This window comes from Accipiter gentilis, chromosome 10 (genome assembly GCF_929443795.1).
Source record: "Accipiter gentilis chromosome 10, bAccGen1.1, whole genome shotgun sequence".
In the NCBI taxonomy this organism is placed as follows: Eukaryota; Metazoa; Chordata; class Aves; order Accipitriformes; family Accipitridae; genus Astur; species Astur gentilis.
In genome coordinates, this window is record NC_064889.1 from 14,648,519 (window position 1) to 14,666,751 (window position 18,233).

The 18,233-nt window shown below is 42.7% G+C and overlaps 2 protein-coding genes across 5 annotated transcripts; one reads left to right on the plus strand and one right to left on the minus strand.

The window, feature by feature from the left end:
- Positions 1 to 177: 177 nt before the first annotated feature.
- On the minus strand, positions 178 to 3,320 carry LOC126044118 (nicotinamide riboside kinase 2-like). The gene is made up of 8 exons (XM_049813419.1): positions 2,994 to 3,320; positions 2,639 to 2,729; positions 2,166 to 2,211; positions 1,833 to 2,019; positions 1,529 to 1,600; positions 756 to 862; positions 444 to 535; positions 178 to 349 (listed from the first exon to the last, which is right to left on the minus strand). The coding sequence occupies exons 1-8, from the start codon at positions 3,017 to 3,019 to the stop codon at positions 344 to 346; spliced, it is 627 nt and encodes a 208-aa protein (XP_049669376.1). The 5' UTR covers positions 3,020 to 3,320; the 3' UTR covers positions 178 to 343.
- A 2,910-nt stretch (positions 3,321 to 6,230) lies between these two features.
- On the plus strand, positions 6,231 to 12,067 carry LOC126043617 (CDC42 small effector protein 2-B-like). Of its 4 annotated transcripts, none has more exons than XM_049812303.1 (4): positions 6,231 to 6,807; positions 8,354 to 8,567; positions 8,993 to 9,094; positions 9,640 to 12,067. In XM_049812303.1, the coding sequence occupies exons 2-4, from the start codon at positions 8,514 to 8,516 to the stop codon at positions 9,712 to 9,714; spliced, it is 231 nt and encodes a 76-aa protein (XP_049668260.1). In that variant the 5' UTR covers positions 6,231 to 6,807; positions 8,354 to 8,513; the 3' UTR covers positions 9,715 to 12,067. The 4 variants fall into 4 exon arrangements, with proteins under 4 accessions (XP_049668260.1, XP_049668262.1, XP_049668263.1 ...); XM_049812305.1 differs by having other exon boundaries at positions 8,390 to 8,567; XM_049812306.1 differs by having other exon boundaries at positions 6,231 to 6,796.
- The last annotated feature ends 6,166 nt before the right edge of the window (positions 12,068 to 18,233 follow it).

Genomic DNA, 18,233 nt, shown 5'->3' on the forward strand with positions numbered 1-18,233 from the left:
GAAGTTACTGAAAGAACCCCAAGCAGTGTATGTACATAAGCTAGTTGTGCTGCTTCAGTTCTGCTATAGTGTTTTACTCTCACAGGTTAAGAACATAGTGAAAAGAATTCCCCATCGACTGGAGAGTGGGAGAGCACTTGAGATCATCTGAGGCCACATACTAGGCTGAAGCACAAATTAAGATGACAGACAAGGGGGAAGTGCTTTTTAATTATGACCATATGAACAAAGTCAAATTTAAGAGTTGAGAGTCTTCACAGAAGCTGGAACTTTAGTGGCAGTCAGGCAGGCAGCGCAGAGCAAACGGGAATCATCTTCACTGACAAGAATCGCCAGCAGCAGCTTATTTCTAAACAAAGATATACAGGAACATATTTCAAGTTACAGCTTCATGCTTGTTAAACATAGCCTTTAAAAGGGTTGCCGTAAGCATGAACACGTACCTGCATGTCAAATAATTCTTCGATCTTATTCTGGATCTGTCCATACACATCATTAAACAGCTCCTCCTTTGATTTTGTTCCATTCAAGTGCACTTAAAGTAAGAAAGTAAAATAAGAGCTATAATTGAATGTTTCCGTAAGCCTGCCAGATCCCAATTTAAAGAGCACGAACTTGACTGGTATCAGAGAAATATACTCCATCCACCTGCTTCAACTCCTCTCATGCACTTAACCAGTATGTATATCCCAAGTTTGAAAAGCACTCTCTCATAAAGCAATCTTTCGGAAGTGCTTTTGTCATTAAAGACTTACCCACATCAACTCCAAGATCTTCCATTATCTTCCTGTGCTTTACATACATAGGCCAAACGTGGCCATCAAACAATCCAGGTGGATCTGGTACAGTGTAATTCCTTGAACTATAAATTAAGACATTGTTATTCAAGAGTAGCCTAATTACAGTTTAGGGAAATGACAGTTCATTCAGTTTCTCTACGCACTAGCCTGAGCCTGTTGCCTCCAATGCAGTTTCTGAGTTTACCAAAAGTCAGTATTCAGCCTAAGCTGCAAGCATAAAGATACCCCCAAAAAGTTGGAATTTGATGTGCGGGTCCAAAGTGTTCAAAATGTAGAAAGGATTCCTAAGACGGACTGTTCTTAACAGTGACAAATAGCCTTCTCTTAAAGCTTTAGCAGAACCTGGGTAAAACAGTTGACTGCTTATTCCTCGGAAATGCAACTTTTTCAAGTGTAACATGTTTCATTTGCGTTCAGAACAGTGTACGTGTACAACAGTACAGCCAAATATAAAACCCCGGGATAGTTTGAGATCTGGGAACCATATCATTGGAAAACCAGAAGGGGAAAAAGTCTATTGAAAGATCTGTGCTGAAACTGAGCATCAGTCTCATACACAACCGCTTGGCAGAAAGCTTCTGGGGTGGTTTGGTGAAGGAAGCTACAGTCTACTAACAACAGCTACATTAGCGTTTATCCTTTCTTATCTAAAAGCTTTAGAGAAACAAAGTCTTGAAGGGAGTAAGACATTACTGGGCTAACAAGGGAACTTCAAAAGATAAACTTACCTTCTTCTCCTTTTACACTCTTCATATGGAATGGAAAGAAAAAATCGATGGTGGAATACATCAATCAGTGGCCTGAAAAAGATACGCGTTTGGTTGCAGCTAGACTGTTTGATTAGTAGCAAGAAATGGAAAAGTAAAACTACATTAATTTCCTGTATCTAGAGCTATCTTCAGACTGGTGACACCTGAACTCGCCAGTAGTCAATACTAGCTGCTAACTCTTGGTTTAGAACAGGTCTTTTTATTCCCTTGGAGGTTTGCCTACCACGTAAAAATCGAAATATGTGAAGTCACACTCAATTACCTGTAGGTGTAAAGTAGGAAGCCTTCAACAATAAGAATGTGGATTGTTTTGTCTCCTCCCTCCTTATCTTGTAAGATCGGGACATCCAGGGTGTTGTTGATCCCATGAGAACGTTCAAATTTGACTGGGTTTTTTATCCAAGCGTTTATGGTACTCATCATAGCTTCCATATCTAATGCACTAATCACTAAGACAAATCAAGACAACTATCATTAAGCAGTAATCAAGTATCATCTAGTAATAGAGTCAGTACAAAAAAAAAAGCACACACAAAGGATCAAAATAATCCAAGTTTTTGAGTTGCACTTTGGTAACAGCATAGCAAAGCCTTACCATCGTACTGTTTAAACCCGTCTTCAACTTCTATTTCATCTTGGGGCTGAAACAGTGATAAGAAAAAAACTGCTTGGTCAGCACACCTGCTGGGAAGCTCGATACCCATTTCAAAGCAAGATTCAAGATCCGAACCCTGAAGCTACAAAGAGCAATCTTAACCCTCCACCAGGTTTCTTGGCGTGCGATAAAAAGCAGTAGTAACGAGGCTAAGATAAAGTAGCCTGCTCCTCTATCTTCCCACCGTACGGCGCCCAGAGAAAACGGAAAGTCATCGATCGGGACACGCGACAGCGCGGGCCGGCGACACGGCCAGTCCAGCCCAGCCCAGCCGACGCTGCAGAGGAGCCGCGGCCGAGGGCAGGGGGACGCCGCGGGCCCCGGGCCGGCCGCCGCGCAGAGCGGGGCGGAAGCACGAGGCTCACCCCTCGCCCTCCGCCGCCCGTCGCCGGGCCGGCAGGCGCCCGCCTCACCTTGAAGAAGTCATCCTGGTGCACCACGCTGCAGTTGGGCAGGGCCTGCATCAGCTTGCGGGTGAGGGTAGTCTTGCCCCCGTTGGTGACCCTGCGGCGAGAGGGGCCCGGCCGTCGGGAAGCGCCGCGGGACACGTGCGCGCGCGCGCGCCCTGCCGCCTTCCCCTCCCCCCGCCCGGTCCTCCGCGCTCGCGCCACTGCGGCAGCGGCACCGGGGGGGAGGGGGGGGAGAGGGGGATGCGTGCCCAGGCCGCGCCTCGGACGGGCCCCGGCCCCCGCCTCCCCCACGCAGGCCGGCGGGCGCCCCCTCCCCCGAGCCGCCTCCCCCCGGCCCGGCCCGGCCCGTGGCTCTCACCCGCCGATGCCGATGATGATGTTCATGGCGCGTCCGGCAGCCGCACGGCCCGACTCCTGCGGCCTGTTCCTGAGGGGTAGGGGGGGTATGGGGACCCGGCGTCGCCGGTACCGGCCGCCTACGTGCCTGAGCCGGGACCCGGGGAAGGGGGGGGAAGAGAGGGGCTGGAGAAAGAGGAGAAGGTAGAAAGGGGAGAAACCCAACGTCAACTGCCGGGCAACGCCATGGTCGGAGGAGGAGGGAGCAGCAGCAGAGCTAGTCCGCGCCGCACCAGAGCGCTCCGCAAAGGGAGGCCAGCACCCGCCGCATGGGGCTTCCCCTCACGCTCCTGCGCGCCCATTGGGCGGCTGCCACCGCCGCCGCAGCCAATGGGGCGCGCGCAACGCGGACGCCTCACGGCTATTGGGTAGGGCGCGTTCACTCACGCCCGAGATGGTTACAGCGCGGCCGCCCGGCGGCGCTCATTGGCCGCCGCGCTGGGGGAGGGCGGCTGCGCCAATGGCAGGGGCGCCGCGCGCCGGAGGGGGAGGTGGGCGGGTTCTGGCAGCGGCAGCGCTGTGCGGGCGCGGGACCGCCGCGCCGGGCCCCGCGCGCTCCCCTCAGGCCGGGAGCGGGCGGGCGCTCGGCCCCGCTACGGCCGCGACAGCTCCGCCGGGGGGTGCTCGGCGGGCGGCTCGGCGCCGCCGCCGGGCTCCTGCGCGGTGGTAGCGAGAGGGCCGCCGAGCGGGGGCTCCGCCTGAGGAGGGGCGAGGCGGAGCTCCGCGCCCCGAGGAGGGCGGAGCAGGCGTCGGTTGTGCCGGCTCCTCTTCAGGCGGAGCTGCCCTCCGCTTGGGGCGGGGTGAGGCGGTGGGCGGCCCTCCCCGCCGGGCTGTGCCCTTAGCCTCGTTACGCTGAGGCGGTTCTCCACCTCGCTGAGCCGTTAGTGCCCGTCTCCGACAGGCCCTCGGCTCCGCAGAGCGGCCCGGCTTCCGGTAGCGAGGAGCGGCGCTCGCCCCCGGCGCCTCCCCGCGCTGGCGGGGCCAGCCCGCCCGACGGCGCCGCCGTGCTGCGGCCCGCGGCTGCCCGCAGGGGCGCGGCGGAGCGGGGAAAGGCCCCGCGAGGGTGGCGAGACTCGGTACGGCAGGGCTGCTCGGAGTGGGAGAAGGGGGGAAGGAACCCCGCGAGCGGCGCGGTTTGCTCTGTGGCAGGGTGACCCCTGCAGGTCTCCAGCGGGAAACGCCAGCAGCCGGGCAGGCATCGTCGGCGTTCAAGGTCGAAATTTGTCCTTGGGCCGTGAAATTAGGGAGTTCTAATAGGCGCGTGGAAAGTTGACTGGGCATCTTGGTGCGGAGGGTCTGTCTCCTGCAACCCCCAGGTCTCGAAAGAAGGGCAGTTCCCTACTCCTTCAACTGGAGGAGCACACGTGTTTCCTTGGCCGTGGTGTTTGTCCCTTGGCTGCCGACGCTTGGGCTAATGCAAACCGCAGAAAAGCACAGGACTGGAAAATCTGCTATGCCTGAGGGACTTTACCTTTTCTTGTTAAGGCTTTTTTCCCTTCCGTGAAGAAATAAAATGTATGGTCGTGGCTTTTTTTATTTTTTTTTTTTTACCTAATTTGCATTTATTTTTGGTAACGTTGAATTCCATCATTTATAAGCTACTAACTCAATTCAACATGTTTACAATACCAGCGGTCGGTGTGTTGCCAACCATTCAGCTTGTTTCCAATCTTTTTGTGAGTTTCACTGATTTTCTTCTGGTCAGTCTCCAGACGAATCTCAGTTGATTTCTCTCACGGTTATTTTTAACTTGCAAACAGAACACGCAATTTGGTCTCTTGGCTCTTCTTTTTTGAGGGGGCGACAGTTAGTTAAAAATGCATTAATTTTTTTTCACTTTGTGACTGAGCTCATTTCTGATCTGCAATAGAGTATCTGGGGGTGGGTTTGGGGGTTTTTGGGTGTGGGGTGTTTTTTAATGTGTGTGTCTACTTAGCTTTTAAATGGAGAAGGTTCACATCCCCTCAGACGACACCCAAATTCCTTAGATTAACAATACCAATGCACCTAGATTAATGGAGGTCTCAGGTAAAACCCCATTGTCGGCTTCCTACGAAGCTTCAGGATGGTAGAAGGCCAACATATAATCAAACTACATATTAGTGTTATGTAGTTTGAGGACGACATCTCAAACTTAATTTGTAATCTGTACGTGTATTAATAAAATCAGATGCTACTTTAAAGCGTTTAAGCTCACTCTACAGCAGGAATTCAGCTGTTTGGCTCCAAGGTTCTTCCAAAGTTTTGGTAAATTTTTTTTGTTTTACTCTTCACTTTTCACCAAGCAAGATGCACTGTTCAACTTTCATGCTCAAAACTAATTTTTGATCTGGAAATTCAAGTTCCACTGGTTTTTACCATACCGTGCCATTCAAATATGTAAACATACAACTGTTTCAGTATTTTAACATGCTGTAAATACCAAACGAGCACAGTAAGGATAATGAACAAATTAGAAGCACAGTGATTTTTAGAAAGGCAATTAGGCTGAAATATGCTGTTCTCACCTCAACTCAGTACTGATGGAGCCGGAATGAAAATGACAGTGACTGGACTCGGAAGTTACCACAATTCAACAGCTTGGTTGAGGCAGGGTGATGGTAGCCTGCACCCAATGTGTGAAAATATATGCTAACTTTACACTCATTGTCCTTCACTAATAGCTCAGAGTCAAGGCTTTGTCATGATCAGACCTCGAGTCTAAAGGCCAATTCTGAAGAACAGATACATTTAGTGGATGTTATTTGTCAAGATTATAGTGCATCTCTCATGTCCATGGAAAGGGAGAACTCTTTTGTTTTGATTCAGGCAAACATTTTCCACTTCATATACAATGGGTATTCTGTAAGTAAAATACAAGAATATTTGGAATACTGTTTAATAAATGGCAATGGTAGAACAAATCGAATGTTATGCTCAGTAAAGTATATCTAAACATTCATAAAGCTCTCTGGCGCTTTAAGGCTACGGACTCCAGAATGGCTGTGCATCCTGCCCATCGCATTCAACATCTGTGTCTGCGTGTGCTAGCCATTTCCCTGGCCCTTTGTCTTTCTCTCCTCGATGATACTGCTGCTATGGTGAAAAATAGAGAGAAAGAACAACAGGATATTGTCCAATTCTGGTCTGTGTGCCAACACTGACAAAATGTTGTTTTCTCCTCGGTTTGGGGATTCTTGTTGGCTTTTATTAGCTCTGGGTGAGCCTGAACACATTAAGATGTTTTTAAAATTCTTCCAGTTAGCGTGGAAACCTTGAGCCTGTGGGAGGAAGGTGGTGTCCCATGCCCCAGCACAGACATTCCTGTCCTGGAGGATGATACTCTGACTCACGCAGAGGAAAAGAAGAGTTCTGTTGTAAAACACAACAGGAAGACGTCCAGTGCTGCTGTGTGCCAGGAGGACACCTGCAGAGCTGCCGCAGGGGTGGAAGTGAGCCACAGGCTGTATGGATGGTGCTGAGAAAACTGCACGGCTGCACAAAGCTGACGCCAAACTAGGGTGCTATTTGTGGTTTCCGTTCTGCTTTTCTGACACCTGTAGGTAAGCGCGAAGCGCGCAACAGAATTCTGCAGCACCTGACAGAGTGAAGGGACCGTCGCAGGGTGCAGGATCTCAGCGAAGCGTTCTTGCTTAGCAATCAGGATTAATTATAACCCAGGAATATGAACTGTAAACGCGCTGCAGTTGCCAAGACAGGAGCTGGCTGTGTGCCAGTGCTTGCATGAGGACATACCATCCCGTCAGGACTCCCTGGGAGCAGCAGGTAACACCCAGGTACGCGTGGAGCCCCTTGGAGGTAGATGGCCAAATGCTGGGGGGGGGGGTACGGCAGGAGGAGAGTAGGCGTTCGACCGTTATTTTGGGATGGGAGTGTTTCTCTATCTAATTTGATGCTCATCTCAGTCTGCTTTCAAAATAGGTTATTAGCGTACAGCGACACACTTTATGATTTTTAAGAAAATCTTAGCTTTGATACTGTCTCCTTAACATGAAATAAACCCCCAAATTCTGCAACTAATGCGAAGTGTAGGCAAAAGCTTCGGCTTCTGCGTGTTCTTATGGTTGCACGGGCCACTGTCCCTTCTTTGCTGCACTCAAACAAGGTATCAGTGGTGGTAAAGACCGTTGTGAGAAGATGAAGTGAGGTGAAAAATGGTAATTGAGCCAGATAATGAGTTGTATTAAAACTACCCAGGATAAAATGGAACAATGTATGACACATTCTGCAGTAATTATCACATAGGCCACCTAAAGCTGAGGCAAATGTAACAAATGCTTTGAAAGATAAATGGCAGAAATTTTAAAAATCTGCTTGAAGTGTGAGAAGTGATGAAGTGTAAGAAAACCACAAAGGTGAAAGAAATAGATGTGCTAATTACATAATTGTGGGACTACATAAGAAATACCTGTGAAGGGGGATTCTTATGTTGTTTGATTGTGAAGACTTTAGTGGAAGCTTAGAAAGACTGAATTGATGAAGCTGGAACTTCTGTTAAGCTGTAAGCTTTAAAAAAAACTCCAAACCCTTCTTTATAAATTAACATGTTATAATATTGTTTTAATAATCTGATGTATGAAAAAGTTGGTATGAAAGGCTACTCTATAGTCCTGGGTTTGATTTGAAGGAAGATATTAAAAAAAGGGGGGGGGGGGGCGGTAACCACTAAAAAGTTGTTTTTTATCATAGCTTCAGGGCACTTAAAGTTAGTGAGTTTCCTGGTTGCGTCTCTAGTTCAGGAGTGCTATGTTAATAGTTTTATACGTTCTGGGAAGCTCTAGGCTCTGATGAATGGTTTCTGTTGCTGGTATACAAAGCTTTTTTTCCCCCTCTTTTAAGGGCTTCTTGGAGTTGTAGAATAGTCTTTACTTTGAGCTTTTCTATGTCTAAGAGTAACTATGTCAGATGTAAGAAGGAAACTTTCTTTTGCACCAGTTTGTAAATGTTAAGCATTCAATCTGTTGTGCTTCAAAGCTATTTTCTTTCAAAATACTAAATAGTTCATGAGTATTGGCTAGCTCTGCTTACAACCAGATCGTAGACTGTTATACAAGACCTAACTTAATTCTAGCATTTCTTTTATTATGCTTCTGTAAGGAAACCAGAACTTATACTACTGGCTGTCTGGGTGTAAATGTGCAGAGTTCTTAACCCTGACTTCTCACATGAACATACTGATTTCAAATTGATGCTACTTTTCAGTCCAGGTGTGTTTAAGAATTTTACAGTCTTGTTTTAGTCTTCCAAAATGTTTGTTGCTCAATAACTGTTACAAGACTTTGATATATTTTAGTGTAAATTTAAATAATAATCTCTTTGCAGGTATACTCATCAGATGCTTTTTATGATCTTTACCAGTGAATCTGCACAAGCGATTCCTTCCTAAACTCACCTTAGGAACTGCATCTTGGTCCTCGTATTGCTGTAACTCCCAGAGAAATAATTACGCTTAGCAAGACCTTATTACCTGCTGAAAAATAGAATGACTGAGTTCCTGGTTTGTTTTAATTGGTGCAATGGTGAACAGCCCCAGCCGGTAGGTAGATGCACAACAGCCATCCTTTGTCAAATTTGAAATTTTGTCTTTCAATTATGTGGAAAACACTTCCATTGTCATGTTGTTTTGATTAGTTTGGGCTAAGTAATGCAAAAGCTAAAAGCAGGCCTGTTGAACTATGTTTAAGCTATGTGTGTTTTGCCAGAAACTTTGGCCATGTGACTGTTTGCAGTTCTCAGGCCTTGACTTTCCAACGTTAAAGAAAGTTTTTGCAATAATTCAATGAGCTGTAATAAAAGTGACTTTGACCCTCTCTTACTGCAAACAGTCTGAAACTTCAGCCCGGTTGCCATGAGGAGTTATTAGGGGTCAGTACTGACTGTCTTTTATCTCAGCTGCTTGTTTCTGTCTGAAAGTTGCTCATGTTGTCTGAATAGAGACCTAAGGTGCCCTCTTTCTTACAGAAGAGGCGTCGGAGACTGGACCGGAATATGATAGGAGAACCAATGAACTTTGTACACACTGCGCATATTGGGGCAAGAGAGATGAGTAGTGACTATTCATCAGTAAGTGTGCACCTCTTGGATAAGCAGAAATCTCCACTCAGTAATGTGTAGAGTGGGTAGCTAAAAAAGTACTAGATAACTGTAAGAGAGAGAAAAATCTGACTCCCCCCCCGCCATCTCTCCCATCAATAGAATAGCATCAGAACAGAACTCTCCTTTGGTTTGTAAACATAAGATACTGTGGAAGATACATTCAGCAGGAACTGCTCATTTCCCCAGTATCTTTACGTATGATGAGATCCTTTTGGATAAGGATTCTGTGGATACACTTGATACTAGGTCCAGATAACAGATCACCTTAAAGTCAAAGCTGTGCCAGGGTGAAGGATGTAACAATAAGTGGATTTTGAATAGCGGGACCCATCTCATGCACTGACTGAAAATAGTCCTTAACAATCCTGGGATTAGCTGTTATTTCTCCCTACTACTGTTGGGACCCAACAGTATAAACATATGGCTCACCTGCCTCTTCAAATTGATGCTTTTAATAATTGTTCTGGCAACTAGATTTTATAAGATGCATGTTCTAATAAACTTTTTTCTAGGCTGTATCAATTCAGGACCACATGAAGTCTAAAGGTGGCTACACAAATGGCACTTCTGCAACTGTTGAGATATAGGAAACTGAGAGGATGCTGAAATCTGCTCTGTCTTATGAGGACCCCCTGGACTGTGCTTTCATATTCTCTAAAGCCTCTTTCTCATGGAGTAGGGAGAGTACTTGAATTATAAAGAGGTCAGTGCAAGCTTTGGTGTTCTTTGCTCAATAGCTTCTGAAGGAGTTATTGTAAATTATCCTTAAAACGCTCTGTCATGGTAGTGTTGTAGTAGCAACTGTAATTTGTCACCGTAGATGGCTTCCTAGCTGTGTTCCAAAAACCTCACAAAGTTGTCTTGTAGGATAGGATTGGAAGTCAGTCTGAACTGTCTGGGGTTTTGGTCTCTGTCTTTTTCTCCCCTCAAGACATGCAGAAGTTGACTTAATTGGAAGATATCACAGGTTTGCACTTTTTATGTGGGCTAACCTGAATTGCTAAGTAGGATCTTGTAACCTCTCATATAACTTTGGACCTGTTTTTTAGATGGCTTGCAGCCTACTGCATAAATCTACTGAGCTGTACTTTGGTATTTTTTTTAATGTCTTTTGATGGTGTAACGTAATATATTTACCTGAGTCTGCAAAATCCAGTGAAACTTCTGCCTTGCTGTGATAATGCTTTTGTAGCTAAAAATTGAGGTTTTGCAAACATACACGCTCTTGAATGAGGCTTAGAAAAACAGACATTTCTCCCAATTACTGGGCTGCTTTCCATCCATACGTGCACTAGTGTGACTGACAGGTATTACTACAACAGAGCTAATAATATATACCAGTTAACTTCAAGTGGTGCTACAATATGCTCACAACTGTGTGTTGATTTTGCGTGACTACTATTGCATTTTAAACTAAACATATCTAAGATCACCTCTCTTACCTATCTGTAACAGTAACTACATGGGACTTCAAGGGATATCTTGCTTGTCCTTGTGGCTCCTTAATTTCAAGACTTTAAATGAAATGTATTTTTTCTTGCATTTGTTTTAAATAAAATGTATGGTTTAAGTGATACAGCCATGTGAAGGACAAAAATTTAAACAATATTGTGAAAACTTGCAGGAGAATATTAAATAGAAACAGTGTCTTGCAGAGTTCCAGCACTTCATAAATATTTAAATAATAACCACAAATATTTAGCCCTACCCAAACTATGTTTTATTACTTAGTTCGTATTCATCTTTCTATTAAGTGATATAACAAAACTGCTGAAGTAGAGCTAGGGTTTTATTTTCCCCAATCACTGACAACTGTTCCCCAGCTCTAAATGCTGAATGACTACCAGTGCAGAAACTTAGGAAATCTGCTTGCTGTCATGGGGTTAACTAAATACAAGTGTTTAAATTGCTGCCATATCAGCACCAGTTCTGCTGGGATTCAGTGGAACTCTCTCCTTGCTCTAGGCATAAGATCCATTACGAACTTTTTTCCATTTAAAAAAAAAACATCTAGCTGGAAAATCTTTTAACTTGTGTGATTCTGTTTGTGGCTTGTGATACTTGCAAAATCTAGACTGCTAGCTTTGCTGAATTGTTAGGCTGCCTTTTGTGAGTTTACTAGAGAACTTAAAACATGAAAGGTAGCTCTATGTTTCTGTATGCATTCAACACACCACCACCCCTGTTTCATCTTTGAGGGCCAAAGAGGAAGCAAGAATGTTACTTTCTGTAACAGTCAACAGCTGACCATAATGTTCTGCAACCATAAGAGAAAACTAATATCCATGTCTTGCTAGATCCTTACTCTTGAATTACAATGCATGCCAAATTTTAATATATTTTAAAATTAGCATGAGCTAGATGTACATTTAGCTTTTTTAAGTCTTTCATATTTCTGTCTTCTAACTTCAGATTTATTCCAACAGCCTAGTTAAGATAGAGATTTTAAAGAAGCTAAATCCTGTATACTGTTGAAGAAGCATAAAGTGGCCAAGTTCTTTTAAGGAACAGATCCTCATTCATCTGCTATTAAATTGAGTTCATGCATTCATTGGTCCATACCTGCCCAGAAAAAATAGTGGTAGGGCAGCTGTCATGTAGAAAATGGGTTGTATTTTCTTAAGACTGTAAGAAAACAAATTGAACAGGAGCTGATATTTCCTGAAGACCCATTCAGTATGTTTCAGATTGGTGGTTTATGCATAACTAGAAATAAAGGAGTTGGTGATCACATCAGTTCTTCTCTCTAAAAATAAATCAACAGACAATTTTGTTATTAAACCTTTATTTATAGAAAAATCCTAGTTTTCATTATGTAAACCAAGTAGCACTACCTGGTGTAAAACTAACCTATTTTCACTAGAACATACAGTATTATATATGACCATATTAAAGTGTCACATAATTAAAAGGAAATATTTTGCTATTGCCTTAAGGGTGACATTACTTTTAAAATCTGAATAAACATAAAAGCATGTCTTGAGTTTTTGTTGTTGTATATTTAGAAATCTAGCTGTAATCTATCATGTAACTCAGTATAAACCTATATTGGTTATAATAAATATGCTGAACTAGGCACTTGCACTCTTTTCATATTGTGGAAAATCTTGATATTTTCTCTGCACTGAAAACCTGTTGGTTAAGTGGATGGATCAGCATGTCTTGAGACTTTATTGCAAAAAAATCAGATTTCTCCACCAGAGAGAACAATTTTATATCAGATCTTTTCTGTCTGTTCTATGCAAGCTATTACTCCATTGTGGCCTTTTTTTGTTTGGTGGGGTTTTTTTTGTTTGGTGGTTTTTGAGCTTGGCTGGAATAAAATACAGCAAAAAAGACCAAAGGATCAAACTTTTTAATCTATGTTGTAGGCTGTGAAGACCTTATATCAAGACAAGATGGTAATGGAACATTACTGCTCTGACTTGATGGTGGTTTATGTTTGGGGTTGTTGGGTTTTTTTGGTAGTAGGAAATAAAATAACTTGCAAGTGGATCAGGATCAAGTCTTTCATATGTAGTCTGGCAGAGTCTCAGCACTGTATCTGTTTGCTGCCTTCAAAAAAAAAAAAATAAAAAATTCGGGGAGTCACTCTTATTTTATATACTGTCTGTCTTATCCCTTGATGTCCCTGCTAGGCTTTACTGACTGTCCCATAATGCTGCATAAACCTGCAGTCAGTATACAGAAAAGGTATTTGGCTTTTTCACAACCTAATATGTCTTTTTGGCTCCTGTAGAGCCGCTTTCATAACAATTATGTGGTGTCATGCAATGTTCCAAGTTAGCCTGTAATATAATAACTTGCAACCCAGGCATGCAGCACTATTCCTTTGTATGGTCTTGCCATGTTGGACTATCAGGTGCTTCTGTAGCTTCCCTTCTGTATAGACAAAAAATGTTTAAGATGTTAATAAATACCCTTAATCTTACTGTGCCAGCAAGAATAACCACAATTTAACAATGCTAAATTCCATGGAGGTATGTTTATGAAATTAATTATATGTTACTAAATACATTAACACTGGGAAAAAACCCCAAACAAATCTGCCATTGGAAGATGACTACATGGCTGCTCTTGATTGTGTTTGGATTTACTTTGCTGTCAGCACTGTGACACTGCCATAAAAACCCACCAGTTGAAGATAAGAACAATCTTGTTTGCCTTTCATAACCACTGTGGAGATAGACGAGATGAACTACCGGAAGAAAACATTGCTGTGGTACAGTGGTGTCAAAAAGATCTCTGGTGAGTGGGTTCCTGTAAGGCTTCCAGATACTTTGGGGTTCTGCAAACTTGGTTAGTCAAGTAATGACACTGTACTATGAAATCACTCAGGTAAAGTTAGGCAGTCAGGGAACATGAGGTAGAAGCCAGATCTTCCTTCCTAGCATTTATAGCTTCTTTCCTCATGAGAACAAACTTCAATAGGACTAGTTAACAAGAGTACTTGCAGTATTCTAGTTTACTAGGTTATGCTTCTAGTTTCTGGCTCCTGAAGGTAGACTTTGAATTCTAAAATCTGTAAGACAGGTGAATCGCACACTACGGGTTAATGTCAAAGGTGTGGAGTCCTGAAATAAAAAAAATTCTGGTTCATTAGATTGCAGATTGGCTTCAGGGCAGAAAACAAAAAACTAACCATAAATAGAATGTTTTTCTAAAGACAAGGCTGCTTGGAATAAATCTTTTTTATTTATTAGTTTTTTAAAAAGTGGAAGAGACTTGCATTTTTAACTCCTTGCTATTGAAGTACCAGTCTTACTATGTACCTTTCTGTCTTTAATACAGGGGCTGGATCAACAGAGTTTAGACCCAAAGTAGCAGTTAATGCTTGAAATGCAAAATTTTGGATGCTTACCTCTACAGCAGAAGTCCCTGTGCACCTTACGGAGATGCTCTATGTGGCTGGTGCTTGGGCTTCTGCAGAAAAACTGCCCTTTCTCCATACACAGTAATTCATCTGGTACACAAGGCCCAAGTTACTTACATCAGTTGCTTTCCTGCTGACATTTGTGTGGTTACAGCGTATATGTGAAAGGTTTCCTAGTTCTGCACGGAACCAGTCCTCTCTAGGAACTGGCCTGTTAGTCGTTTCCTCAATAGAGCCTTAAGCTGTGGAGTTACTGAAATTTACCACCACGTGCAGCTCTGAGCCAGTTTTGTGCTTTGTTATGTGAACGCATAAAGTCTCCTTGTTATTGCTTAATTCTTCATACTCGAGGGAAGGTGATCAGAGAGGCCAATGGGTCGATCAGGAGCTACAGAAAAATGAGATACAGAAGCGAGACAGGTTTAGAAGCCATAGACAGGCAATGTGGCATATGTTTATGAGGAACGAGCAGGGAGCAGAAGATGTGCATATTAACTTTTGTTATCTGCTATGCACAGGACAGCTTTGTTGAGATCAGTTGGGAAATACTCATAATATGTGCATAATTGGTTTATGGAGGAAATTGGGCACTTAAATGCGTGACTAAGCTGGGACTTTGAGACACAGATTGCCAACGTAACTTTAATGGATAGAAGAATACTCTTCCTGTGGTGGCTTACAAAGCTATTTTCAGAAAGTATGGGGCCACCCAGAAAGCTAGCTTTGGTTTCAGCAGTTGTAGACTGATGGCGCATACATGCTGATGGCTTCCCCCCACCCTGATGAAGGTGAGGTTGCAGATGTTCTAACTGCTGAGGCCCGCTGCACCCAATGCTACCTCCATGGGACACAAAACAAATAAAACTTAGAGTTAATACAAAATAGCAGTAGTAAAAGGATATTTGCCTTTGGTCCACGGTGCTGCCAAAACTTCAGGGAAATTAACTAGATCCATCTGATATTCAGGTTCCTGGTGTTGGGAGAGAATGGATGGGTTGGAGCTGAAAGGTCATGGAGACTTCCTTGTGCCTGAGGAGGTTTGGGCAATGTTCTCCTGGACTCTCTGCAGGCTGAGGTGCCAGAAGGTCACCAGAGCTGCACCAGATTTCTCCCGCTGCTATGTAGAGAAAGGAAACATGAAAGAAAACAGTGAAAGCACTTTGAGCAGGCAGGAACATTACTGATGTGCGTTCTTGTGCCAAAAAAGTTCCCAGCTTGAGGTGCTTGATACTGAACTAGGACTGCTGTCTTTACCTGGCAATTTATAGATGAGCAAACTCATGTTATAATAATAAAAAATCCTGCCCTTTCAGGGAGCAGGGGTGGGGGTACAAGGACACCCATGGCATGGTATGCTTTGGCCTCTGCATCACCTAAACCCAGCCCTAACTGGCTTACCAAGCGTTGCGGTATGGCTACTGAACACTGTGGCTGTCACTTGTTCCATACGTTCTGTTTCTCTGCATCCCATTAGCGTGACCAAAATCCTAAAATGTTAGCCAAAAACGTCGCTCAAATGGGAGGGAGTTTCTCTTAACCTAGTTTTAATCTCATTTAGAAAAGAGTAGTAACAGATGGACAACAACTTTGAGGTGTCTGTTGAGACGTCTGCAGTAAATTACTCAAGAAATCAAGGCCACAAAGCTGTATTGAAACTACTTTACTCAGTGGACTATTTTTTTTTTTTTTAATTAAAACAATGTAAATGGGAAGAATATTCTCTTTATAACAAATTTTAAGTTTCCTCTGATATTTGCATATAAATCCTAACTGAACAAAATCGAGGTGGTTATTACTAAGGGCACACCCTAATTCAGGGGCAAAAAAAATGAATTATATCTTTTAATGTTTTAATATATATGTATATATTTAGACCTTCATCTTAAGTAATGTGGAAGGAAATAATCTGTTCTTTTAAAGTGAAATTAGTATGATTGCTCTGGCTTACTGGAAGTTAAAAAAAAAAAAAAAAAGGACTTAAAAATCTACATTTAAACTACTGAGAGAATTTGGTGTGCTTTTAAAGCTGACATTGGCCTGTACAAGTGGCTGACTAATTTCAGATTCTTCATCAAAGAGCTAGAAAAAGTGTTTGGTTGCAGAATTTTTTTTTATATCATAGTGTATTTACATGCATCTGATGTTGCTCGTGCTTAAGAAAGACATGTACATTTTATACAACCTACTGAGCTGAGTCTAAAAGTGTACGAAGACTATACTGATAACCAGTAATTAATCTCTTCACAGTGAGCTGTCCGAAATGAAGGGTTTGTAGATCTGGCAAAACAATGGCACTTATTCTAGACAGAAATCTATTTTTAAAAAATTGATGAAGTATATGTAAGTTTGAAAGTCCAGTCTCAACATGAGCTGAAGCTGCATGTTAATGGTGAAAGTAATATGCTTTTAAATGCAGTTACCCACGTTTACCCTTGTAGTCTCTACCACCAGGAAATATTAAAACCTGGCTCGATACCTCTGAGGGTGTGATACAAGCTTGAAAATATAATTCAAATGTAAGGCTTACAGTCCTTCATTAATGCATGCTAATGTGACCTTGCTGCATAATGGCATACAAGGAAGGCTTTTAACATCACCTTTGAAAATGCATTTGAAATGGTTATTCTCTCTGCTGCGTAATATCCAGTGAACTAGGGTATCTCTTGCTTGCATAGAATGGTGTTTATGGCGTTCAGATAAGGCTGTTAGTACATGGGGAAAAGTTGCTAGAAGTGTGTTTGTATTAATAAATGATTCTTAAATACCAGTCTTTCTATGTTTTAGATCATTTTCTTGCCAGGAGATAGAGGTCCCATCAGCCTGTTGTACATGTCCTCATCTTTGCCATGCGTGTATGTCTCACAGAGATGGTGGTTTTCAGTAACAATGGTCCCTGTGTCACTTTAATCAAGAGGCTTCACAGTGTTATCTTGCTGTCTTGTTCCAGGCTCCAGCCAATAAGCTGTGAAAATAGGAAGCACTGAAAGAGACAGCTTATAGGACAGGGTAGAATTTTCTTTGGTTAAGTGACTTCCTTTTCCTTGTTACCTGCTTTATTCTGCCCTGTTACTCTACTGCCCACTAAATTTCTTAGAAATATATTTACATTCAGTATTTGGGTCAGTGTTCTCTCTTAGTTCTTAGAAATTAATACAACATATTAAAAATTCCTTCTTTCCTTTGAAGCTTATGTATTGATTAACCAACCCCAAAACCCCTCTTTACTGATTTTTGTATGACATAACCATCTAGTGAGCAGAGTCTAGTCCTTTTACAATCTTAGTCTTTTAAAAATTGTGCAATATATTTTCTCTTAAATACCTAATGCTGATAGCCACCCTTCCAAATCTGCCTACCTGACAAGGCAACTATTTTCTGTTTATGGTATTTTATGCAAAATTAACAGAATTAGACAGTAATTCAAAGTTAGGCTAATGGAAAAGCAAACTTAATTGCATAAGGAGTTATAGGGAAAGGAACAGAAAAAGGCAGATTGGTTGGGCTAAGTTTACTCAAAAGCCAAGAAGCTGATAAATATGAAAAAACCACAGTAGCACTTAACGCAATGGGAGAGTCAGGAGAACGGCCTTGGAATAGAAGATGTTTTGAATGTCTTTCCTTGTGAGTCAAATCATTTGTGTTTAGAAGTGTGCATATGTGGTGGAAAACAGGCAGGGAGAAGGAAAGGATAATTTCATTATCCCTTTGAAAAGGATTTCAATATACGTATAGTATTATTCAAGCAATTTATTTTCTGTGCTAATGGCTATTTAGCTTGAGTTTCCACTTTCTCACTAATGTGCTCAAAGCCTACATTAAACATCTCTGTTCCTTAATGCTTCAGGAATGCCTGAGTTGAGTTACAGATTTTATTTCATGTTGATATTTTGGTTGGGAAAGAGATTTTTCTGAGAGTGTTGTTGCTCTTGTTTTCTCTGATGGAAGTAATTATGGTGGTATAGAAAGGATGCAATTCTTGGTGTAGATTTTTAGTATCTTACACTGATTATGGGTAGAAGCTATATTGTTCATTCCAAATAAGGAATTTCAGGTTTCAAACTGGAGGGAAAAAGAAAAAAAAAAGAGGAGGATCCTTTAGGCTTTGAAGTCATTCTTCAGGCTCTGAAGGCCTTTATAACCTAGTTTTCTTCTGCCTGGGATTGGAAATAACATATATGAATAAAATCTAGTTTTTCTCATTGTGTTGAAATTTGAGACTAGATCATCTGGTTT

What these genes read in the sequence shown, in the direction of transcription:
- LOC126044118 (XM_049813419.1), bottom strand. Translation starts at nt 3,019, where the DNA reads ATGAACATCATCATCGGCATCGGCGG. An exon ending in TTCCTACTTTACACCTACAG is followed by an intron (nt 1,601 to 1,832) that starts GTAATTGAGTGT and finishes TATCTTTTTCAG; the next exon opens with GCCACTGATTGATGTATTCC. An exon ending in GAGTGTAAAAGGAGAAGAAG is followed by an intron (nt 863 to 1,528) that starts GTAAGTTTATCT and finishes CTTAATTTATAG; the next exon opens with TTCAAGGAATTACACTGTAC.
- LOC126043617 (XM_049812303.1), top strand. Translation starts at nt 8,514, where the DNA reads ATGACTGAGTTCCTGGTTTGTTTTAATTGGTGCAATGGTGAACAGCCC. An exon ending in ATGGTGAACAGCCCCAGCCG is followed by an intron (nt 8,568 to 8,992) that starts GTAGGTAGATGC and finishes TCTTTCTTACAG; the next exon opens with AAGAGGCGTCGGAGACTGGA. An exon ending in TGAGTAGTGACTATTCATCA is followed by an intron (nt 9,095 to 9,639) that starts GTAAGTGTGCAC and finishes ACTTTTTTCTAG; the next exon opens with GCTGTATCAATTCAGGACCA.